The 25,034-nt window shown below is 47.7% G+C and overlaps 2 protein-coding genes and 1 pseudogene across 8 annotated transcripts in view; 1 reads left to right on the top strand and 2 right to left on the bottom strand.

Moving 5' to 3' along the window:
- LOC108524266 (60S ribosomal protein L22-like) overlaps window positions 1–576 on the bottom strand; it is a 1,069-nt pseudogene extending 493 nt beyond the window's left edge.
- SZRD1 (SUZ RNA binding domain containing 1) overlaps window positions 1–25,034 on the top strand; it is a 31,907-nt gene that overhangs the window by 2,572 nt on the left and 4,301 nt on the right. For 2 of the 6 annotated variants that reach the window (XM_017865277.1, XM_017865275.1), the window contains exons 2-3: window positions 22,594–22,643; window positions 24,435–24,689. In XM_017865277.1, coding sequence (XP_017720766.1) covers window positions 22,594–22,643; window positions 24,435–24,689 — 305 coding nt within the window. The remainder of the gene's footprint in view (window positions 1–22,593; window positions 22,644–24,434; window positions 24,690–25,034) is intronic. The other 4 variants (XM_017865278.1, XM_017865276.1, XM_017865280.1 and 1 more) reach the window with 3 other exon arrangements.
- The window catches only part of SPATA21 (spermatogenesis associated 21), a 64,405-nt gene continuing 54,765 nt past the window's right edge, over window positions 15,395–25,034 (bottom strand). Inside the window, exon 16 of one of the 2 annotated variants that reach the window (XR_001884013.1) lies at window positions 15,395–15,821. The gene's annotated coding sequence lies outside the window, so the exon portion shown is untranslated. Of the gene's footprint in view, window positions 15,822–21,028; window positions 22,105–25,034 lie in introns of those variants that run through there. The other variant, XR_001884014.1, reaches the window with a different exon arrangement.

Here is a 25,034-nt window from a genome sequence, read left to right as displayed (position 1 = left end):
GTAGCTGGGACTACAGGCGCCCACCACCTCGCCCGGCTAGTTTTTTTTTGTATTTTTTAGTAGAGACGGGGTTTCACCGTTGTTAGCCAGGATGGTCTCGATCTCCTGACCTCGTGATCCGCCCGTCTCGGCCTCCCAAAGTGCTGGGATTACAGGCTTGAGCCACCGCGCCCGGCCCCCTTCAAATATTTTTTAGTGAGATATTTGAAATACCTTTTGGAGAAAGGCACCTCGGATGTCACGTTGATCTTGCTGCTTACTCCTTTCAATGGTCACCACCCCTCCACCAAGGTTCTCAGCTTTTCTGTTCACTTTGATCTTTTCTTGCAAAAACTGCTCAAAATTGGTAGCATCCATGATTCCATCTTCTACAGGGTGAGTGCGATCAAGAGTGAACTTGAGATTGAGAACTTGCTTCTTTTTTTTGCCCCCCTTCACCAGAGGCTTTTTCACAGGAACCATGGCAGCAGCGGAGGCAGAAAGCCAGTGTTCTTTCTCCTATCCCTTGCTTTAGTAATATCCTTTAAAAATGTACCACGGCCAGGTGCTGTGGCTCACACCTGTAATCCCAGCACCGTGGGAGGCTGAGGTGGGTAGATCACCCGAGGTCAGGAGTTCGAGACCAGCCTGGCCAACATGGTGAAACCCTGTCTCTACTAAAAATACAAAAATTAACCGGATGTGATGGCACATACCTGTAATCCCAGCTACTTGGGAGGCTGAGGCAGGAGAATTGCTTGAACCTGGGAGGCGGAGGTTGTAGTGAGCTAAGATCATGCCATTGCACTCCAGCCTAGGCAACAAGAGTGAAACTCCGTCTCAAAAAAAAAGAAAGTACAGAGGTGGAACACAAACTTTGCTTTATTGGCATCATGAACACCTGTGCCAAAATGCAGGTTCTCTAATATATCTTATTTAATTGAATCCTTGAAACAACCTGTTGAGGCATTGTCCTCCTTTTATAGACAAGGAAATGGAAGTTTCGCACAAGATCACACAGATAGTAAGTGGGGGAAGCTGGGATTTGATCCCAAGCCTATCTTATTTCAAGGCTGGGATTTTTTTTCTCTAGCATTTTGCTGCTCCCTCTCTACCTGGGCACATGTGGAAATTTGGAAATTGGGTGTTCTTTCTTTTCCTTTCCTTTTTTTTTTTTTTTTTTTATGCAAGGCTTTTTTTTTTTTTTTTTTTAGACGGAGTCTGGCTCTGTCACCCAGGCTGGAGTGCAGTGGCCGGATCTCAGCTCACTGCAAGCTCCGCCTCCCGGGTTCACGCCATTCTCCTGCCTCAGCCTCCTGGGTAGCTGGGACTACAGGCGCCGCCACCTCGCCCGGCTAGTTTTTTGTATTTTAGTAGAGACGGGGTTTCACCGTGTTAGCCAGGATGGTCTCGATCTCCTGACCTCGTGATCCGCCCGTCTTGGCCTCCCAAAGTGCTGGGATTACAGGCTTGAGCCACCGCGCCCGGCCTGAGACAAGGTCTTACACCATTGCCCAGGCTGGAGTACAGTGGCTCAATCTCATCTCACTGCAACCTCCACTTCCCAGGTTCAAGCAGTTCTCCTGCTTCAGCCTCCCGAGTAGCTGGGATCACAAGGCGCCCGCCACCACGCCCAGCTAATTTTTTTATTTTTAGTAGAGACGGGGTTTCACCATGTTGGCCAGGCTGGCCTCGAACTCCTGGCCTCAAGTGATCCTCCTGCCTTGGGCTCCCAAAGTGCTGGGATTACAGGCATGAGCCACTGCGCCTGGCCTTTTGTTGTTGTTGTTGTTGTTTGTTTGTTTGTTTTTTGAGATGGGGTTGCCCAGGCTGGGCTGGAACTCCTGGGCCTCCCAGTAGATCACAGGCATGTGCCACTGGGCCTGGCAGCTTTCATTTAATATATATATATATTTTTTTTATTTACTTTAGATACAGGGTCTCATTTAGTTTCCCAGGCTGAAGTGCAGTGGCATAATCATAGCTTACTGCAACCTTGAATTCTTGGGCTCTAGCAGTCCTCCCGCCTCAGCCTCCCAGAGTTCTAGGATTACAGGCATGAGCCACCATCCTCAGCCACCTTTCATTTTTAATAGTTTGTCTGGGCTTATATTTGAACACTGTCTTGAATTTGATTCCCTTTTCAAATTTCACAAAGGTTGTTGTAAATATGCACTTTTGAAAGAGGGGAGCCAGGGAGATGATATGTCCACATCGTTGGGAAACCAACTGACTGCAGGCTATACATGTCTTTCGTACATAGGCAATTGTATATGTAAGAGGCTTGGCTTTAGGTGATCCCCTCTTCCTACTGATAATGAGCTTTGAATACCCTATTCCAAAACAACAAAAGCTGGGTGAAGACTGGTAACCTAAATGTGAATATTGAAACTCCACAAAAATCCAGAGGCAGTTCTAATCCTTGAAAATAAAGGATTTTGGAGATACCTGCCCTCCAACACCACAAGAAAATTTTTTTCTTTTTTCTTTTTGTTTGAGACGGGGTCTTGCTCTGTTGCCCAGGCTAGGGTGCAGTGGAGAACACTCACTGCAGTCTCAGGCAATTTCCTCCTCAAGCAATCTCCGCCTGCCTCAGCCTCCCAAGGTGCTGGGATTACAGGTGTGAGCCACCATGCCCAGCCAAAAATTTTTTGACATGTAGAATTTCTCCCCTCCCCTCCCTCTTCCCCTCCCCTCCACTGCCCTCTCTCTGCTCCCCTCCCTCCCTTCCTTTCTTTTCTTTTTTTTTTTTTTTGAGACAGAGTCTTCCTCTGTCGCCCAGGTTGGAGTGCAGTGGCGCGATCTCAGCTCACTGCAAGCTCTGCCTCCCGGGTTCACACCGTTCTCCTGGCTCAGCCTCCGGAGTAGCTGGTACTGCAGGCGCCCGCCACTAGGCCCAGCTAATTTTTTGTATTTTTAGTAGAGACGGGGTTTCACCGTGTTAGCCAGGATGGTCTCGATCTCCTGACCTCGTGATCTGCGCGCCTCGGCCTCCCAAAGTGCTGGGATTACAGGCGTGAGCCATTGCGCCCAGCCCTTTTCTTAATACAGAGGAGGGTCTTGCTCTGTTGCCAAGGCTGGAGCACGGTGGTGGAAATACAGCACACGCCTGTGGACCCAGCTACTCAGGACACTGCAGCTTCAGCCTCCTGAGTAGCTGGGTCCACAGGCGTGTACCACTATGTGCCTGGCTAATTTAAAACAATTTTTTTTGTAGACACAGGGTCTTGCCATGCTGCCCAGCCTGGAAGAATTTTTTTGTATGTGAGTCATCTGAGGTCATTGTTTCCTGTATAACTTCCGAATTCTTAGTATCAAATCCTATTGTGTCATTTAGAGAAAGATTGACTGAGAAGTCCCTCACATATTCTGTAAATAGGCTTTTTGCTTTTAGTTAGTATGGCAAACACTTTTTTCTTTTCTTTTCTTTTTTTTTTTTTTGAGACAGGGTTTCGTCCTACATCCCCCATTGTTTAAGACAATCAATAAAATATGCTAGGCGTGGTGGATCACGCCTGTAATCCCAGCACTTTGGGAGGCCGAGGTGGACAGATCACCTGAGGTCAGGAGTTCAAGACCAGCCTGGCCAACATGGCGAAACGCCGTCTCTACTAAAAATACAAAAATTAGCTGGGCATGGTGGTGGGTACCTGTAATCCCAGCTACTCCGGAGGCTGAGGCAGCAGAATCTCTTGAACCTGGGAGGTGGAGGTTGCAGTGAGCAGAGATCATCAAGCCTGGGTGACAGAGTGAGACTCTGTCTTTAAAAAAACACACACACACGCACACACACACAACAAGAGGCCTAGTTCATAGTGTTGCTAATGAGCTAACCCAGCTAGGGGAAGGCAGCAGATGATACATACATGTAATTGGACCAGTGGTTATTATAAAGCATTGACAGCCTCTCTGATTTCCCTATATCTTGCAAGTTTCCTTTTATTCTTTTTCTCAAGGTCAAGGCATGCAGCTTGAAACTGCATCTTGAGTAAGTTAAAGGATGACTGGTTTTCTGGACAAAGAATTGAAATGTATGTTTACTTTCTACCCCCATGAGCTAGTTATCCAAACACTGCCCCATCAGTGATGCTGGATGGTGTATGAGTCCATAGGAAGGTGTCATTAAACATTAAATAACTATTGCATACCAGGCATGGAGACCCAGTTTAGTGGGGGAGTCAGGTCCGGCAACACCTTCAGGAAGAGGCATAAGTGGGGTACCATGGCTGGATCAGAGAAGGTCTTGTAGAGAAGAGGATGCCTAAGTTAAGAGTTGAAAGATCAGTTGAATTAAGCAGTGGTAAGTCTGGGAGTGGCAGGTAGAGTGTAGGGCCAAAGCAGGCATGGATGAGGAGGCCGAAAGAGACAAATATGCAGCATTGGGAGGGCTACAAGTATTTCCTTCTGGCTGAAGGGGAGAGGGTTGGCAGGGTTGAGTGGAAAGAGATGAGACCACAGAGGTATGTAGGGGCCAGATTGGGAAAGGCTTCTTGGTACTTGGTTCTGGAAGCTTGAACTTTGTCCTGAAAGTGCAAGGAGCTTTGAACTTTTTTTTTTTTTTTAGCAGAAGCGTGATATAGCTAGAGTTATTTATTTATTTTTAAAATTTTTTGTTGGGCACAGTGGCTCACGCCTGTAATCCCAGCACTTTGGGAGGCTGAGGCGGGTGGATCACCTGAGGTCGGGAGTTTGAGACCAGCTTGACCAACATGGAGAAACCCTGTCTCTACTAAAAATACAAAATTAGCCAGGTGTGGTGGTGCATGCCTGTAATCCCAGCTACTTGGGAGGTCAAGGCAGGAGAATCGCTTGAACCTGGGAGGTGCAGGTTGCGGTGAGCCAAGATCGAGCCATTGCACTCCAGCCGGGGCAACAAGAGCGAAACTCCGTCTCAAAAAAAAAATTTTTTTTTTTTTTTGAGACAGGGTCTCACTCTGTCACCCAGGCTGAGCGCAGTGGTGTGATGATGGCTCACTGCAGTCTCGACCTCCCAGGCTCAAGTGATCCTCCCACTTCAACCTCAACCTCCTGAGTAGCTGGGACTACAGGTGTGCGCCACTACACCTGATTATTTTTGATTTTTTGTAGAGACAGGGTCTCACCGTGTTGCCCGTGTTGGTCTCGAATGTCTGGACATACGCGATCCTCCTGTTTCAGCCTCCCAGAGTGCTGGGATTGCAGGTGTGAGCCACCACACCCGGCCCGTAGTTAGATTAAATTCAGGAGATCAGAACTTTGATTTTCTTCTCTTTCTTTGGAGAAGAGGCCATTCTCCCCAAAATGTGACTGCCACTTCACTCTGGGGTCCCCAGTGCTTCCTGTAGCTGCTGCTGTTTTGGAACATGTACAACAAAACAACAAAAAAGGCCATGGGTAGTGGGAAAAAACAGATCAGTTTGTTTGAGACTATCTGTGCTGATTTCTTTATGTCTGTCCCTTTAGTGAAAAGAAGGCATTTAAGATTTGTGGTATCACAGAAAGCACAGTTCCAGATATACCATGCCTAAAGGGGCCACCTCTCAGCTGGTGCTAGTCTTTTTGGAAAGGTTGAGCCTTACGGACTGTGATGTCCTCAGAAGGGGCTTTCTGTGAAGCAGTTGGGCAATTTAGGCATGATTCTGCTGAGCAGTCTGTCCCTGGAACTCTGGAAAAAGGTTGGTTTCACTGTGGCTTCAAAGAAAGGAGGATAATGAGCTTTTCACTAGTAAATTCTCAGCCCTTTTTTCATTGTCTGCATGGGAGGTCCTGTTCCCAGCATGTTCTGGGTATCAAGAGAGCTGCTATGGTTGCTGTGGGCTACAAATTCCAGCAATCACAGGCCTTCTTGTTTTTCCTTCTGTGACAGGAGAGGATTTAGCGCATCTTTCTAAAACTGTTGGTACAGTCCTGCAGAGAAAAGTCATGGTTGTCTAGGTCTGATGACTTAAAACATTCCAGGGGCCAGCCCTTTGCAGTTTCCACCTCTCCACTGCTGTGGGCCCCCAACCGCTAGCATCAGTTTCTGGCTGTATCAGGTAGCTAGCCTCTACAAGGTGTGTTCTGTCAGGAAGACTACTGACCTGTTGGTTTCCTAGGAGAAGGTTGAGTTTAGCTACTTAAATCTGTGGCCAAAGTCTTAAAAAAAAAAAAAAAAATTAATGTGGTAACCATAGAGATTTCTCTTCTTGAGTGTTTTTGTTTTGTTTTGTTTTGAGACGGAGTCTAGCTCTGTCGCTGAGGCTGGAGTGCAGTGGCACGATCTCGGCTCGCTGCGACCTCTGCCTCCAGGTTCAAACGATTCTCCTGCCTCAGCCTCCCAAGTAGCTGGGATTACAGGTGTCCGCCACTTTTAGTAGAGATGGGGTTTCACTGTGTTGGCCAGGCCGGTCTCAAATTTGTGACCTTGTGATCCTCCCGCCTCGGCCTCCCAAAATGCTGGCATTACAGGCGTGAGCCACCGTGCCCGGCCTTTGAGTGTTTTTCTTAAAACTTTGCTCCTACCAAGCATCCTTCTCTTTTTAACATCTAGCTCTGTGCAGGATATTAAGGTTAAAACCATGCCCCACAGAAATTAGCAACAAACCCCAATAGTTTGTATGGAGATAGATAATTTTTTTTTCTTTTTTTGGGGAAGGAGTTTCTCTGTTGCCCAGGCTAGAGTGCAGTGGCGCAATTTCTGCTCACTGAACCTCTGCCTTACGGGTTCAAGCAATTCTCATGCCTCACCCTCCCAAGTAGTTGGGACTGCAGGCGCGTGTCACCATGCCCGACTAATGTTTTGTATTTCAGTAGAGATGGGTTTCACCATGTTGCCCAGGCTGGTCCGGAACTCCTGAGCTCAGGCAATCTGCCCACATCAGCTTCCCAAACAGTTAGGATTACAGGCATGAGCCATCGCGCCCATTCCGAGACAGAGAATCTTGTCCCTGACGGTGAGACACTTCAAAATGCCCCTCACAGTAGTAAGCCAGCCCCTCCCCCAACAAACTCGTTCCCTTGTAAAAGGAACACAGGAAATAACAGTCATATCTTTCTAAAAGAAATAATAAATATGTACAGCTAAAATTGCATTCTTCAGGGGCCATGGTGATTAGATGAGATTGTATAGAAGGAAAGTATGACTTGGGTCTGGAAAGGTCAGGACTGTCACCACTCTTCATTGACCTTGAGAACAATTCCCAGCCCAGCCCTTCCCAGCTTATAAAAACATTTGTGACCTTCCATATGTCAGTAGTGTTTCTGCTATCTAGTTGTTCATCTCACTGGCAAGCAAGAGCTGAGCCTGTGGGAAGCTCCCAAGTCCCTCAGGCCCTTTTTGAAAGAGCTTCTAAGATATAGGTTGTATGGCTGCGTACAGCCCAGGGGAGTGCATTTTACAGTCATTATCAGTGACCTTGTGAAGTGTAGGCGCTATTATTCCTGGTCCTGGGGAGGAAATGTGGGTCGGTCCAGCCCCCGCTGTTAGGCCTTGCTGGGCTGAGCCCACACTCTCCAGGGACCTTTTTTGGAGCAGTTTGTTTACATTTGCTTCTCACCAGATAATTAACTAGTTAAGTGCTTTAGGATGCTTAGTTGCTAGTTCCTTTGAAGCATTTCGTTTGTTTTCACCTGGGATTGACCTCCTGCCTCCGTAGCCTGGATGAGCTCATAAACTGTGCATCTCTGAGAAGTTTGAACTCAGTCCTCAAGAGCCAAGTGATAATCCTGCTGACAGTCATGATACTAAGAACGGTGACTACAAGTAAGATGCTGGTCGAAATCTTGATCATAAATGAGAAATAACTTTTTAACATTGGCCAAGTAGAAAAAGATAATATAAATAATTTTGGGCTGGGTCCATTGGGTCACGCCTGTAATCCCAGCACTTTGGGAGGCCGAAGGCTGGAGTGCAGTGGCACAGTCTTGGCTCACTGCAACCTCCGCCTCCCAGGTTCAAACGATTCTCCTGCCTCAGCCTCCCAAGTAGCTGGGGTTACAGGCATCTGCCATCATGCCTGGCTATTTTTTGTATTTTCAGTAGAGACAGGGTTTCACCATGTTGGCCAGGCTGGTCTGAAACTCCTGACCTCAAGCAAGACTCTGTCTCTAAACAAACAAACAAAAAAAAGTTGCTGAGGATTTTTAGATGGAGGGGTCGGTGGTCTTTCCTTGTTACCCAGACTGATCTGGAACTCATGGCTTCAAGCGATCCTCCCACCTCAGCCTACTCCTGAGTAGCTGGAAGTACAGATGCATGAACCACTGCACCCAGCCGGCAGGATTTTAAAATATTGAACTTGAATGCCTTTACTGGGTGTTGATTGCACTCTGCTGTCCTGTTCTCTGCTCTCTCCTGCAATCCTCATTTACCTATTGTTACCTCTTGTGTTCCATCCTGCCTGCTTTAGCCATTTGGGCTTGGAGGCATTGTGTTTGCTGCCCCTGCTGAGTGCTGGCGATTCTAACTGGGATTTGAGGAGGGCACCCTTGGGTGTTAAAGTGAAATCTGGTGGATTAGGGTAATAGTGTCTTTGTTTCATCCTCCAAAGTCAGTAATGCCTGATATTTCCTTTGGGAGAGGAGTCTTGCGGTCATGATAAAAGGTAGCAAGAGTGGCTCATACCTGTAATCCCAGCACTTTGGGAAGCCGAGGCAGGTGGATTGCCTGAGGTCAGGAGTTCGAGACCAGTCTGGCCAACATGGTGAAACCCTGTCACTACTAAAAATACAAAGAAATTAGCTGGACGTGGTGGTCTGCGCCTGTAATCTCAGCTGCTCAGGAGGCTGAGGCAGGGGAATTGCTTGAACTGGGGAGGCAGAGGTTGCAGTTAGCCAAGATCACCACAGAGTGATACTCTGTTTCAAAAAAAAAAAAAAAAAAAAAAAGCAAGAAAGGTTAGGTCCCTCTGCCAGTTAATGGCCTACTTTTCTCCCTCAATGGCAATAGGTGAGAAAATTGGGATTTAAATGCCTGCTCTGATTTTTGGGCAAATCACTACCTCCCCTTCTGTCCACATCATTCTCCTGAAACTGAATAGAATTTGCCTTGCCTGGTAGTGAGAGTTAAAACACTTAGTAAAGCGTCATTCACAGGTGGATGTTGGAGCCGAGAATGCCATTGCTCTGAGTGTGAAGGCATTGTTCCCAGCTCTCCAGCCACTCACAGTGTAGCCTCTGTCTGGTTTGGGTTCAGGGTTCCTAAGATTGGCTGAAGGGTTACTTTCTTGCTGCTCCTGAGGACTAACATACTCTTTCTTCTGAGAGTTGTATTGCTTAGTGTTGTACGAAAACCAACAGGGAGAAGCATTTACAGAAACACAGAGAAAGCAGGAGCCCCATTAGATTGGACCCCATTTTATTTCCAGGGCAAGACTCTTCACCATTACATCTGCCTATCCTGTTACTTTCAGGTATGGGCTGAATGTATCCCCCCAGCATGGAGACAGTTTGAAGAGGCACTCAAAACAATACATTGTCTCAAGATAGCATCTGCAAAGTTTTTGAGGCTTTCTAGCCTGGGATACATCTAAACTGCTAGGCCTGGTTGCTGCTGAAGAATTATTTCCCTTTGGCAACTCCTTTTTTTTTTTTTGAGATGGAGTCTTGCTCTGTCGCCCAGGCTGGAGTGCAGTGGTGTGATCAGCTCACTGCAACCTCCACCTGCCAGGTTTGAGCTAATTCTCCTGCCTCAGCGTTCCGAGTAGCTGGAATTACAGGCTCCAGCCACTGTGACACTTGGCTAATTTTTGTATTTTTATAAGAGACGGAGTTTCACCATGTTGGCCAGTCTGGTCTTAAACTCTTGACCTCAGGTGATCCACCCACATCAGCCTCCCAAAGTGTTGGGATTACAGGTATGAGCCACCGTGCTTTTGGCAACTTCTTTATAGCTTTAAGCTCGGAGCCTTGTTTTTGTCTGTTACTGCTATAGGCCTTAGGAAACCTGGGCTTGCGCTGACCTGGCCTGAGGTGTAGCAGCAGGCGGAATGGTCAGCCCTTATCCTTTTTTATTTTTTGAGACAGAGTCTTGCCGGCTGGAGTGCAGTGGCGCAATCTCGGCTCATAACAACCGCCACCCTCCGGGTTCAAGCAATTCTCCTGCCTCAGCTTCCCGAGTAGCTGGGATTACAGGCACGTGCTACTACGCCCAGCTAATTTTTGTATTTTTGGTAGAGAGGAGGTTTTGCCATTTTGACCAGGCTGGTCTCGAACTCCTGACCTCAGGGGATCCACCTGCCTCGGCCTCCCAAAGTGTTGGGATTGCAGACGTGAGCCACTGGACTGCTTTCTTAGTTCCTGATACCACCTGTCTGCCACTCTCCTGAACTTTTTCGCTTCCCTTTCTTGAGATTTAGGGTTCAGTTCTATCACTTACTAGTTGTGCATAGTTGTGCAGTCATAGGCAAATCACTTAATTTCTGGGTATGCAGCAAGGCTGGTGGACCACCCACGGGTTGTAGCGAAGATTAGAGGTGGTAAAGGGAGGACATAATGCCTGTTTTTTGGCCAAGAAATGCCTAAGGCAGCCTTAGCTCTGATTTTGAATATGGATAGTGTCAACTGGATCCAGATATATCCAGTTCAAATTCTGGCTCCACTTCATACTAGCTGTGGAACCATGGTCAAATTATATAACCTGTCTGAATTGATTCCTCTTCATTTGTAAAATCGAGATATATCTATAAAATCCTGTTTCTTTAAGTTTTTTTTTTTTTTTTTTTTTGAGACGGAGTCTCGCTCTGTTGCCCAGGCTGGAGTGCAGTGGCGCAGTCTTGGCTCACTGCAACCTCTGCCTCTCGGGTTCAAGCAGTTCTCCTGCCTTAGCCTCCCGGCACCAGTCACCACACCCCGCTAATTTTTTGTATTTTTAGTAGAGACCGGGTTTCACTATGTTGGCCAGGCTGGTGATTGTTCTTTAATCTGTGTGTTGGGTACTATTTTAGACACTGGACAAATGCAGTGAATGAAGTTTCTGCTCTCATAAGGCTGACTTTCTACTGGGGAAAGATGGACAATAAACAATGTGTTTTATGTACCACTCAATAAAGAAAAGTAAAACAGATTAAGGGTCTTAGAAAGTGACTGTGGTGGAATTGCCATCTTACAAAAAATGGTCAGAGGCAGGCAAGGTGGTGCGTGGCTGTATTCCCATCTACTGGGGAGACTGAGGCAGGAGGATCGCTTGAGGACAGGAGTTTGAGACCAGCCTGAGCAACATAGAGAGATGCTCATCTCTTTTGTTCATTTATTTTTGAGATGGAATCTCACTCTTGTCACCCAGGCTGGAGTGCAGTGGCATGATCTCAGCTCACTGCAACCTCCTCCCAGTTTCAAGTGATCCTCCTGCCTCGACGTCCCAAGCAGCTGGGATTACAAGCATGTGCCACCTGGCTTTTTTTTTTTTGAGATGGAGTTTCGCTCTTGCTGTCCAGGCTGCTGGAGTGCAGTGGCATAATCGTGGCTTACCGTAACCTCCGCCTCCCAGGTTCAAGTGATTCTCCTGCCTCAGCTTCCCAAGTAGCTGGAATTACAGGCACATGCCACCACGCCTGGCTAATTTTGTATTTTCAGTAGAGAGGGGGTTTCTCCATGTTGGTCAGTCTGGTCTCGAACTCCCAAACTCAGGTGATCTGCCCGCCTCGGGCTCCCAAAGTGCTGGAATTACAGATGTGAGCCACCGCGCTTGGCCACCTGGCTAATTTTTGTATTTGTAGACACGGGGTTTTACCATATTGACCAGGCTGGTCTCAAACTCCTGAGCTCAAGCAATCCGCCTGCCTTGGCCTTCCAAAGTGCTGGGATTACGGATGTGAGCCACGGCACCCAGCACCTCATCTTTTTTTTTTTTTCTTTTAAAGAAGAAATAGCTGGGCATGGTGGCACGTGCCTGTAATCCCAGCTGCTCGGGAGGCTGAGGCAGATGGCTTGAGTCCAGGAAATCAAGGCTACAGTGAGCTATGATTGCATCACTGCACTCCAGCCTGGGCAGCAGAGCCAGACCCCGTCTCATTAAAAAAAAAGAAGAAGAAGAAGAAAAAGAAAAAACTGGCCAGGTGTGGTAGCACATGTCTATAATTCCAGCTGCTCAGGAGACCGACACGGAAGGATCACTTGAAGGATCTCTTGAGTCCAGGAGTGTGAGGCTGCAGTGAGCTGTGATTACACCATTGCACTGTAGTTTGAGCAACAGAGCAAGAACTTGTTTCTTAAAAATAATAAAAGTAAAAAATAATGTTGGGCGTGGTGGCTCACACCTGTAATCCCAGCACTTTGGCAGGCTGAGGCGGGTGGATTACTTGAGGTCAGGAGTTCGACAGCCTGGCCAACATGGTGAAAACCCATTTCTACAAAAATACAAAAAAATTAGCCAGGCTTGGTGGCAGGTGCCTGTAATCCCAGCTACTTGAGAGGCTGAGACAGGAGAATCGCTTGAACCCAGGAGGCGGAGGTTGCAGTGAGCTGAGGTCGTGCCACTGAACTCCAGTTTGGGCGACAGAGCAAGACTCCATCTCAAAACAACAACAACAAAAAAGAAGCTGGTTGAAGTGCATTCTAGGCAGATGGAACAGCAAATGCTAAGGCCCAGCGGCTGCAGCATGATTGTTTTGTTTGAGGAACAATAGGACCAACGTGGTGGCCGTGCTTGATGGGGGAGAGAGGTAGGAGATGAGGTCAGAGGTAGTGGATAGCCAGACTTAGTGGAGACTAGTAGACCAAGATGGATATCACCTTGAAGTAGCACCAGGAGAGGGTGCTGAGCAGGGGCTAGCATGGGTGGATTTTTTTTTTTTTCTTTTTTGAGACAGGGTCTTGTCTGTCACCCAGGCTGGAGTGCAGTGGCCTGATCTCAGCTCACTGCAGCCTCCGCCTCCTGGGTTCAAGCGATCCTCCTGCCTCAGCCTCCTGAGTAGCTGGGATTACAGGCACGCGCCACCACGCCCGGCTAATTTTTGCACTTTTAGTAGAAACACGGTTTCACCGTGTTGGCCAGGCTGATCTTGAACTCCTGACCTCAGGTGGTCTCCCAGTCTTGGCATTCCCAGAGTGCTGGCCTCTGTGCCCAGCCGGAACACATCTTCTTCTAAGGTTAGACTCTAAAGCAGTGTTGTCTAACAGAAGGTACGAGGTGAGCCACATGAGTCATTTTTTTTTTTTTTTTTTTTTTTTTTTTGAGACAGTCTTTCTCTATCCCCCATGCTCGAGTACAATGGTGCAATCTTGGCTCACTGCAACCTCTGCCTCCTGGGTTCTAGTGATTCTCCTGCCTCAGCCTCCTGAGTAGCTGGAATTACAGGCGCCCGCCAACATGTCTGGCTAATTTTTGTATTTTTAGTAGAGACGAGGTTTCACCACTTTTCTCAGGTTGGTCTCGAACTCCTAACCTCAGGTGATTCACCCACCTCAGCCTCCCAAAGACACATAGGTAATTTTATATTTTCTTTTTTTCCTCTCCTTCCTTCCTTCCTTCTTTGCTCCTCTTCTCTTCTCTTTTCTTTTCTTTTTTCTTTCAAGAAAGGGTTCCTCTCTGTCAGGTACCTGGAGTGCAGTGGCACAGTCATAGCCCACTGCTGCCTCAAACTCTTGGGCTTAAGCAGTCCTCCCACTTTAGCAGCCTCCCAAGTAGCTGGGACTACAGGTATGTGCCACCGTGCTCAGCTAATTTTTTATTTTTTGTGGAGCTGAGGTCTTACTTTCCTGTCTAGGCTGGTCTTGAACTCCTGGTTTCAAGCAGTTGTCCTCTTTCAGCCTCCCAAAGTGTTGGGATTATAGGCGTGAGCCACCGCCCCAGCCTTAATTTTATATTTTCCAGAAGCAACATTTTTAAAGTACAAAGAAACAGATGAAAATAACTTTTAAAAAAATTTTTTTTCCTTTTTTTTTTTTTTTTGAGACAGAGTCTTGCTCTGTCATCCAGGCTGGAGTGCAGTGGCACGATTTCGGCTCACTGTGACCTCCACCTCCTGGGTTCAAGCGATTCTCCTGCCTCAGTCTCCCAAGTAGCTGGGATTACAGGTACCCGCCACCACGCCCAGCTAATTTTTGTATTTTTAGCTGGGCGTGGTGTCTCACGCCTGTAATCCCAGCACTTTGGGAGGCCGAGGCGGGAGGATCATGAGGTCAGGTGTTCAAGACCAGTCTGGCCAAAATGATGAAACCCCATCTCTACTAAATATACAAAAATTAGCCAGGCGTGGTGGTGGGCACCTGTAATCCCAGCTACTTGGGAGGCTGAGGCAGGAGAATCGCTTAAACCTGGGAGGCAGACGTTGCAGTGAGCCAATACTGTGTCAGTGCAATCTAGCCTGGGTGACAGAGTGAGACTGTCTCAAAAAAAAAATTTTTTTTTTTGTATTTTTAGTAGAGACGGGGTTTCGCCATGTTGGCCAGGCTGGTCTGGAACTCCTGACCTTGTGATCCACCTGCTTGGGCTTCCCAAAGTGCTGGGATTACAGACTGGCCAATTAACCACTGGGCCGATCACACCACTGCACTCCAGTCTGCGTGACAGATAAGGCCTAGTCTCAAAAAAAAAGGAAAAAAATGACTAGTGATGCGGGAGACATTTTTATCTGATAGTTTTAGATCAGATTTTGCTGTTGTAGATTGTTTCTACCTGTGAATTCTTTGGCTGTATTCCTAAGTGAAATTGGGGCCTACACCCAAGGAGTCAGTCATTTTTAATATAACTCAGTATATCCAAAGTAGTATCATTGTAACATTATTATTTTAAAATATGTGAATTGTTTAAAAATATGGGAAACATTCCTGTGGAGTCAAACCTGGGGTGATAGGACTTGGGGTGTGTACCTCTCTGGGGTTAGCCAGGGAAAGTGGAATAATTACAGGAGCATTGGAGGTGGCCAGTCCTAGTCCTACCAGGCCAGGATACTGTCATTGCTATGCTACTGACAGGGAAACAAGGCAGAGATGAAACATAATTAAACAAATGAACATGGATGTTGTTTGAAGTCCATGGTTTGTACATTTGAACTTGAAATGACTAGTGGCTGGGCACAGTGGCTCACACATAATCCCAGTACTTTGGGAGAGTGAGGTGGGAGGATCACTTGAGTCCAGAGTTTAAGACGAGCCTGGAGAACATAGCAAGACCCTGTCTCCACCAAAAAAAGGAAAAGAAAAGGCCCACATGGTGGTGTGCACCTATAGTCCTAGCTGCTCTGGAGGCTGATGCAGGAGGATTGCTTGAGCCCAGGAGGTTGAGGCGCAGTGAGCCATGATCACACCACTGCACTCCAGTCTGCATGACAGATAAGGCCTGGTCTCAAAAAAAAAAAAAGGAAAAAAATGACTAGTGATGCGGGAGACATTTTTATCTGATAGTTTTAGATCAGATTTTGCTGTTGTAGATTGTTTCTACCTGTGAATTCTTGGGCTGTATTCCCACGTGAAATTGGGGCCTACACCCAAGGAGTCAGAATCCCATCCATATTTGTGGTATGGGAAACAAGACCCCTTGCTGGGGAGACTGGCCTGCCAGGAGACCCGGTAGCCAGGGGACCTGGGCACCAGTGTCCCTCCCAAGGCCTGAAGACATGGGGCCAGCATGGGCCCTGGCCTGCTGCATGGGAGTTCAGGACCGGTCCCACCTGCTATCCCTTCTTTCTTCTCTTTGCTTTTTCTAAAATGGTGGCTTTGTGTTACTCAGGGTCTGTGGGGCCGTGATTCTGGGAGAAATCCTGTTGTGCTCTCCAGGTTCCCGTCTCTTCTTCAGATCTCCCTGGGTCCACTTGTAGACTTGTGCACCCCGATTCAGGATGAGATCAGAGGACCCTGTGGGGCAGCGATTCATAGGGAGCTCAAGGCCAGTTGTTATTCCTTGAATTTAAGAGGAACGTTGGAAATGTCATCTTCTGAAATGGAAACTAACAGAGAAAGGCAAATCATTTGGAAAAAGTTACTTAAATGGTAACCTTGTTGCCAATAAAATAGTATTTTCTAATTCAAAGTCCAAAGCAAAGGTCCCTCTTAGATTCCTGTTCAATTACAAGGTTGCTCTATGGACTTAAGTAGAGAATGTTGGCCAGGCGCTGTGGCACACGCCACTTGGGCAGGTCGAGGTGGGTGGATCACCTGAGGTCAGGAGTTCGGGTTTATTTCTAGGGAGTCGTGTTGGTGACACTGGAGACCAGAGGATTCCACTTCTCAGAGAGAGGGGTGCTGTGATGGAGCAGGACACTACACTCTTGGCTTGAATACTGAGGCACAGAGTGGGGAGGCCTGCTGGCCTTGGGGAGTGGGTAGCAGCAGATCAGACAGGCTGAGACACCCCCTCTGACCCTTGCAGTGTAACAGGTGTGGGTTTGTTCACTTTGTCGCCTATGAGCTTGGTTAGTTTGAATCAGTCCCCCAGAGCGTCATCACCCCGGGCTTTTTTTTTTTTTTTTTTTTTTTTTGAGACGGAGTCTTGCTCTGCAGCCCAGGCTGGAGTGTAGTGGCCGGCTCTCAGCTCACTGCAAGCTCCGCCTCCCGGGTTCACGCCATTCTCCTGTCTCAGCCTCCCGAGTAGCTGGGACTACAGGCGCCCGCTCGTCGCCCGGCTAGTTTTTTTTTGTATTTTTTTTTAGTAGAGACGGGGTTTCACCGTATTAGCCAGGATGGTCTCGATCTCCTGACCTCATGATCCGCCCGTCTCGGCCTCCCAAAGTGCTGGGATTACAGGCTTGAGCCACCGCGCCCGGCCCACCCCGGGCTTTTTTGTAAGCATTCATTTCTGAGAAAGTACAACTGTAATGGTGCTTATACTTGCTTTGCTTTACACTAAAACCCAGAATAGCCTATTTGTTTTTCTCCTCTGCCTTTCCTCCTCTCCTCTCCCCTTCTCACCTTTCTTTTTTCCTTTGTCATTGGCCTCTTAACTACAGGAGTAAACCTGCCATTGTAATCTGCCTCACTTTGCAGACACATCTCTATCTTTTGTCTCCTTTGTTCCTTTTGTAGGTTGTGACAGAAACAAATTGGGTTGTTTGAGGTGACCCCTTCCCTGCTCTCCTCCTGGGGAATGATCTCATCCCCATTGTACTCCTAGGTCCCATACCCCAACTTTTCAGCCAGAGGCTCACACAAGCACATTCATAGCAAGGTTAAGGGCATCAGTAGCCAGAGAAGCTGAGCTTCCTCCTCTGGTGAGTTAAATCTGCAAATGTTGACATCTGATCCCATTCACCTTGTGGTTGTGGCTTCTCCTTTACCTCCCATGAAGGACCAGCCCTGTCAAGAACCACCTTCCTCCCCACTGTGCTTCTTCCTGATTTCCTGCCTCCACTCTTTCCTTCTGGCTTTGCTTTCTCTGAGACCGAGAAGCCTGTGTCTCATTTCCGTAGATGTGTAGCCCCATAGGACAAGTGATACCAAGGTTTGGCAACAGTAGATCTTTTGCTTAGGATTTGGACCCAGAACACAGAAACCTTCTGTGGGCTGCTTGGTGCTACTTGGCTGAAGAGCCTTTCCAGGAGGAGGAGTCATAGGAGATCAGACTTTCCTGGCCACCGCCCTGTGGTATGCTTGTGCCCTAGCACTTGCCTTGTGCTCACTCACAGCGGTCACAGAGCTTATGGTTTTCTTTCACTAGCGATGGAGGTCAGGCCTCTAACACAGGAGCCTAGATCTTGGGCAGGACTCTGCATCCTTGTCAACAGAGAGGGTTCCCTTAGGTAATACGATTCCTTATTTCAGGCCTGCATCTAGATGCTTCCCCAAACAAGTTCTGAGGCCTGTTTAATTCAGTTGGGCTATTGCATCTCTGGGGGAGATGCGCATTTTCCTTGTAATGCACCCTGTAGGAAAGTTTTGACTTGGTCCAGCTTTTCAAAGCATGAGTCTGAGAGCAGATTGATTGCAAGGCCTTGTCTGAGAAGAGAATGGACTGACTCATGATACCTGGACAGACTCCAGAGGGAGATGTGATGCCCTCTCCAGCGACTGGCAGAGCACTCCTTTTCCCGCTTGGGCGGCTCTGAGCATGCTGGCGTCCAGCTGGTTATCTAAAGGTGACCAGGATCCACTTTCCACCAAAGCTGCTTGGGTTTCCATCCCATTCTGTAATCTTATGGAAGAATCCCTCTCCAGCCCTGATAAAGCCCTTCTACCTTTCACAGTGGAGCTGGATGCGAGTTGTAGTTCTTGGCATGCCAGGGAGCAGTGTGGAATTGGGGGAGATGATCAATATCTAACGGTTTATACCGGCATTTCCAGTGGATTTGAGCAATTGTCGGGGGAGGGTGGTATGTCAGCATGGGGGCCTCAAAAGGTGAATTCTAGGGCTGTATCTGTGGTTTACTACCTTGTTACGTTGGGTAAGTTCCCGAACCCTCATCTGACAGAAGGAAAAAAGCTATTTTGTCTACCAAACAGGGCTGGTGTGAGCAGAAAGTGAATGTCTGGGGAAGAATGTTGACAGCTATAATACATTATATTGATATAAGACATCATTTTAAAAGCCGTTAGTATTATATTACATGCCAAGTATGTTAGTCGTGTTCTAGTTTCGGGACAGAGGCACATTTACTCAGACATGGCCTACGATGTCCTCCTGAAGGGCTTTTTTTCCACCCAGGCTCCTTGTGCTGGAACTGGGCAGATGGTCCATCTTCCTTAAACCCTAGAGGAAGAAGGAAGCAGTTTGCTCTCCTCAGAGGAAACCTGCATGGGACTTCTCAAATTCAGCTCTAATGTATGAGGCCCATTTCTCTGCCTTATTTGGCTCTCGCACCGATATGAAAGTGAAAGTTCACATAGTGAAGTTGGAAAATTCAGTGCATTGCCATAAAAATATTGATTTGGTTTCTTCTGAGCTAGGTCTGGCCCTGTCTGCCAAGGCTTGTTGGCCGTCATTAGGCAGGGCAAATGCTCTTTGGTGCCCTGCAGCCCGTTCACTTCCCCACGTAGGCTCCCTGCGAGTGGAGTTTGGCTGCTTGCCTGGTCTATGAAGGCATTTGCTCTCAACCCTCAAAGGCATCTAAATTCTGCAGCTGTCAAGGCTCTGTTTATGTTGGAGAAACTCGAATAGGCAGTTTTGTATTTACAGTGGAGCAAAATGATACAGTATGAAACTTTAAAGCAAGAAGTTATTTGTGAGAAGCCCTTAAAAGGTAATAGGCAATAGACTAATATGAGATGTAGTACTTACTCAGGTAATAACACTGGTATTAATAAAATTAATATAATCCCATCAATACAGTCACTTTCAGGACAACAGAGTACATAGTGAACATAGATTCCATATGAGTGTCTGTGTTTGTCAGTTCACAGAAAACATCCAGGTTATTCTCTTATTATTGGTGTACCTTTTCCATTCAGTCATTCCGCATTCTTTGGCACCAACTGTGTTCCAAGCTGGAGTGAGAGGTTTCCATTTTAGTGCCTTTCTGGCCCCTCCAGAGACTTGATGGTGCCTCAGAATACAATAAGTTATAAATATATATATATTTTATTTTTTCAGACAGAGTCTTGCTCTGTTGCCCAGGCAGGAGTGCAGTGGCATAATCTCGGCTCACTGCAGCCTCCATCTCCCAGGTTCAAGAGATTGCCCTGCCTCAACCTCCTGAGTAGCTGGGATACCACACCCGGCTAATTTTTGTACTTTTAGTAGAGATGGGGTTTTACCTTGTTGACCACGCTGGTCTCGAACTCCTGACCTCAAGTGATTCACCTACCTCGGCCTCCCAAAGTCAAAGTACTAGGATTATAGGTGTGAGCTACCATGCCCAGCCAAATATGTTTTAAACACAAGTTAGTACCAATCAGAATAGGTGCCAGTATTAGACTGGATTTAAATCTAGCTTATGGTTGATCTAGTTCATATTTACAAGAGATACAAATAAGGACATGGAAAGGTGAGAAGAAATACGTTCTAGGAAATACGGACCAAAAGAAAGCTGGTCGACTTTATTAGTATTAAACAATACATTATAAGGCAAAAAAGATCACATCATAATGATAAACTGTTTAACTTACTGGAAAGAGTAAGTCTTTTTTTTTTTTTTTTTTTTTTTTTTTTTTGAGATGGACTCTTGCCCGGTCGCCCAGGCCGGAGTGCAGTGGCATGATCTCAACTCACTGCAGCCTCCCTAGTAGCTGGGATTACATGTGCGTGCCACCATGCCTGGATAATTGTTGAAATTTTTTTTTTTTTTTTTTTTTTGAGACGGAGTCTCGCTCTGTCACCCAGGCTGGAGTGCAGTGGCACGATCTCCGCTCACTGCAAACTCCGCCGCCTCCCAGGTTCACGCCATTCTCCTGCCTTAGCCTCACGAGAAGCTGGGACTACAGGTGCCCACCACCACGCCAGGCTAATTTTTTTTTGTATTTTTAGTAGAGACGGGGTTTCACTGTGTTTGCCAGGATGGTCTCGATCTCCTGACCTCGTGATCCGCCCGCCTCGGCCTCCCAAAGAGCTGGGATTACAGGCATGAGCACCGCACCTGGCCAATTGTTGAATTTTTTAATATAAACAGGTTTTCATCCTGTTGGCCAAACTGGTCTCAAACTCCTGACCCCAAGTGATCCGCCTGCCTCAGCCTCCCAAAGTGTTGGGATTACAGGCATAAGCCACTGTCACTGTGCCTGGCCAATAATTCTTAATTCTTTAACTGGTCAGTAGATCAAATGAATCAGTAAGAATTTACAAGATTAGAACAATATAGCTAACCAGCTTGAAGTGTACCCATCAACTGGAGGATAGTTATTTTCAGGACATACAGAGCACTCATGAAAATGGCCTACACCCTGAGCCATGGAGCAGATCTCACCACATTTCTTTTCTTTTCTTTTTCTTTTCTTTTTTTTTTTTTTTTTTGAGATGGAGTCTCTCTCTGTTGCCCAGGCTGGAGTGCAGTGGCACAAACTTGGCTCACTGCAAGCTCTGCCTCCCGGGTTCACCCCATTCTCCTGCCTCAGCCTTCTGAGTAGCTGGGACTACAGGCGTCCACCACCACGCCTGGCTAATTTTTTCTATTTTTTGGTAGAGAAGAGGTTTCACCATGTTAGCCAGGATGGTCTCGATCTCCTGACCTCGTGATCTGCCTACCTCGGCCTCCCAAAGTGCTGGGATTACAGGCATGAGCCACCGCGCCTGGCCGGATCTCACCAAATTTTAAAGGCTCCTCACTACGGCTATGGTTCTTCACATTTTACAAGTGATGGACTCCTTTGAAAACCCCGTTCTAATAAATTAAGGTTGCCCAAACTCAGCTGTTGACTTTTGGGGTTAAATAGTTCTTTGTGTGGGGCTGTCCTGTATACTGTAGGACATTTAGCATCTCCCCTGATAGTGACAACCAAAAATGGCTTGATATTGTCCAGTGTCCCCTGAGGGACAGAATCTTATCTGGTTGAGAACCACCTTTAGAGATCTTCTCTCCAGAAAAACACAGAATTTTGCATACAATTTCTTCCATCTCCATTAGAGCTAGTTGATCTTGTCCTCACTGAGGATGGCTGAGGGAGTGGGACTTTTTCTAAGAAAGGCCGTAGGGCAGCCAAGCAGCCTGGGGGTTTGGTCTTTGTTCTGTGCAAGGCCTCTCCCCACACCCCTGTCCAGGAGATAGATGTTCACGCGCATGTGTGGAGGTGCCATAGGCATGCTGGTGCTGATGGGCTGAGGGCTCAGACTGCCATAAGCCTGACGTCCCGCTCAGGGCTTGAAGAGACGAGGCCAGGGCGTGTTGGAAGGCAGTCCTGCCTGCTCCTCCTTCTCAGCCTCTTTCTTCTTTCCGCTTTTCTCTAAAATGGTGGCGTTGTTTTAATCAAGACCTGTCAAGACTCTGGTTCTGAGAGAAATCCTTGCTGCACTCTCAGGTGTCCTGTCTCTTCCTCAGGTTTCCCATGTTCACTTGTAGACCAGGGACCTCCAGGGCCACAAACAAGGCATAGGTTTTACTCTAAGCCTTTCGGTAGGTGTCAATCACAGAGAGTTCAAGTCCATAACAGTAAAAAATAGATTATTAAAATAGTAGATAGATGTGACCATAAAGGAATGTAAAAGGGAGAGTTTATTCTGAGGACCAGGTGATGCACCATGCTGGTGGGATCAGAGGAGACTTTACAAAGGAGAGGTAGACATCCAGGCTGGGTTGTGCAGGATCAGTGGCAGTTCGCAAGGGGAGAGGGCATGGCCGGCAGGTGGAACAGCATGCTGGGTTCTGGGGGCTAGTGATAGCAAAAACAGAGACAGAAGGTAAAAGAAGGTATGGGTGAGGCTTGCTCAGAAGCTTTGACTAGGTCTGCAAGCAGTTGAAGTGACATGATCAGATTTATGGTTTTTTGTTTGTTTTTGTTTTTGGCCAACTCTTTATTTCATAAAATAGAGTAAGTGTTCCTAAATTTAGTTTCAGAAGGTGATTTGAATGGCTCTGTGAAAGACAGATTACAGGTCAGAAAACTAGTTGGAGGCTATGCAAAGAACCCAGCTGAACAATGAGGTTTAGAACTATCATGCGGCCATGGGGCTAGAAGGGAGATGGACCTGCAGAGGGTATCAGGTCCCCAAACCCCAGAATCTAGTGCACATTTATTATGTTGAAGGACACAGTCATGTCCCTGCCTAAAGAAAGGACACTGCCCTTAGCTCCAAAATAAAGACTAAGTTTTATTTGAGAGAGATTTTTTTCCTCTTTTATATACATTTTTTTCCTCTAGGAAATAGACAGACGGTTGGAAAAAAAACTGAAGATCACACAGAAAGAGAGGTAAGGCTGCTGTCTGGTCTGAGGGCTCGAGCTCTCTGTGGTTTGAGAGCTGGGCAGTCAGTGGTGTTCTCCAACTGGCCATTAGGTTTAGCAGGTCCTAGCAGGTCAGGCTCTGGGGCAGCAAACCCTTCCCTCCAAGTTGGAGACCAGGATGTGGTGGCTTGAGGCTTTAGGGGTGAGGTTGGGGTGTTGCACCTGCCTCCGACCTTTGTGGGCTCCCTATTTGAGGTCATCTGATGGGATGTGAGGAAGTGACAAGTTGGAAGACTTGAGTTTTAGGCCTGGCTGTGCCCCAGTTGCTCTGAGGTCTGGGGCAAGTCATTTCCCTGCTCTGGACATCAGTTTCTCTCTCTGTGGCATGAGTAGTGTGGGCGCAGATGATTTCTCTGGGTCCCCAGTGACTTGGTGGTTTAGGGTATTATGAGGGTATCCTGGAAGAAAACATTCTAGGAAATTATTGAAAAACCCTTTAAAAATAGCTTTGTTCTCCACCTAGACGACAGAGGAGGGTGTTTCCAGAGTAGGTGAAAGTTGACTTCGGCTTTCTGTTTTGGGCTTAGGGAACCTGTTGGTTTTCCATAAGTACAAGGGACAGGAGGGAGGATAGGACCTCTCTGGATTTGCTTACTGGCCAGCACAGTCATTCCCCAGGAAACTCTGGGGTGCTCTGCTTGCTTGCCAGTTTTCCTGGCTCCCTGCCTCTTTGATCAGATTGCTGGCTCCTTGTCTGTCTGCTTATCTCAGCAACCACACTAACCCTGGGTTACAGTCCCCGTTCCATACCATTTGTGTCCTACCTGGGACTTGTTTCCATTCACCCTGACTCAATTCCTCCAATCCCGACTCCTGACAGTGAAGGCTCTGAAAGCAGGCCTGTTTGGTTCTGAAGAGAAGCTGGTTGACTGCTCTGGGGAGGATCCTGGTGGCTGTTGTTGGGTGGTCATTCCTGCCTGGGTTCCTGTCTCCTCCTGTGGCTTTTGTTTCTTTCCCTTCCTGTGTTGTTGTCCCTCTTTGTTTTTTGTCATTCCACCTCTCCTTGTGGACACATCGCCTTGATGTATGTGTCCACCAGCCTTGGACAATGCTTTTCTTTTGAGCATTGCCAAGCACTGTTTCTAGGAGCATCCTTCACTCCAGCCCCGCCGCTGCCCAAAAGACCAGAAAGCCCTGGCAAGGGAGGTTTCTCTGTTCAGAAGCTCTTTTGAAGAGGATTCAGTTGTCTGGTGTAGCTTGTCTCTGGGAGGCACAGGCCACTTTCACTAGAAGGTGGCTTGGTAAATCTTGATGCCAAGCAGGAATGGCACGGTGGGCTCCTTTGTAGTGTTTGTCTGGTTTGAGCATGTGATGGAAGATTTGGCTGAGAGTGAACACTGCTGACCCCCAAGTTCAAAGGCTCCCACCCCACCAGTCAGTCCTACTCTGATCTGTGTAGGGAAGCTGGGATCTTAACTGACGTCATTTCATTCTGGACATAAACTGTTTTGCTGCAGGGCCAAATGGTGGTTGATGTGGCTGTGGTGAACACGGGGATAGAAGGAGGTGGCGTTCCAGCCCCCGTGGCCAAGGGTTAGGGCTGAGGAGCAGTTCCTGTGGCCTGCCAGAACTGGTCACAAGCTTGCTTTTTTGGGACATGCTTCTTGAGGAGTGGAAATTTTGCTGTCTGGTCAGAGGCCAGAGAATCATGGGTAGAATTAGTAAGGAGGGAGAGGAAAGTGATGAGAGGTGGGTGTGGGACATGGACAGGGCCTCCTTAGGAGCATGATTTGTGAAGCTGTGTTTGCTCTTTGTCAGCAGGAAATCCAAATCTCCTCCCAAAGTGCCCATTGTGATTCAGGACGATAGCCTACCCGCGGGGCCCCCTCCACAGATCCGCATCCTCAAGAGGCCCACCAGCAACGGTGTGGTCAGCAGCCCCAACTCCACCAGCAGGCCCTCCCTTCCGGTCAAGTCCCTAGCACAGCGAGAGGCCGAGTACGCCGAGGCCCGGAAGCGGATCCTGGGCAGTGCCAGCCCCGAGGAGGAGCAGGAGAAACCCATCCTCGACAGGTGAGTGTGGCTGGCAGGACTGGCCAATGATGGCTCTCCCAGTCCACCCAGGAGGAGGAGAGCATCCTGGCTGCGTGTAGAGTAGTGAGAAGCAAGCAGAGTCAGGGTAGGAGCCATGCAGCTCCAGCCGCCGACCCCAGCCTGTTGGGGCCAGTTCACTGTGCTGCATTGGCTGGGGACGACTCTAAAAGCCTATCAGGAGGTGGCAGTTTGCTGGCATGCTGCCTCTGCGGTTGGTAGTCACCAGGTGGCAGTGTTGTGTTTAGAGTAAAGGCATGGATGAGCTTGTGTCAAAATCTGCCTCTTACCTCTTCTTAATTTAGAACGACTTGACCTCTCTGGGCC

The sequence above is a fragment of the Rhinopithecus bieti genome, unplaced genomic scaffold (genome assembly GCF_001698545.2).
Source record: "Rhinopithecus bieti isolate Rb0 unplaced genomic scaffold, ASM169854v2 scaffold_81031, whole genome shotgun sequence".
Lineage (NCBI taxonomy): Eukaryota > Metazoa > Chordata > Mammalia > Primates > Cercopithecidae > Rhinopithecus > Rhinopithecus bieti.
Note: the sequence above shows the minus strand (reverse complement) of the source record. Positions and strands in the feature narration are given on the sequence as shown.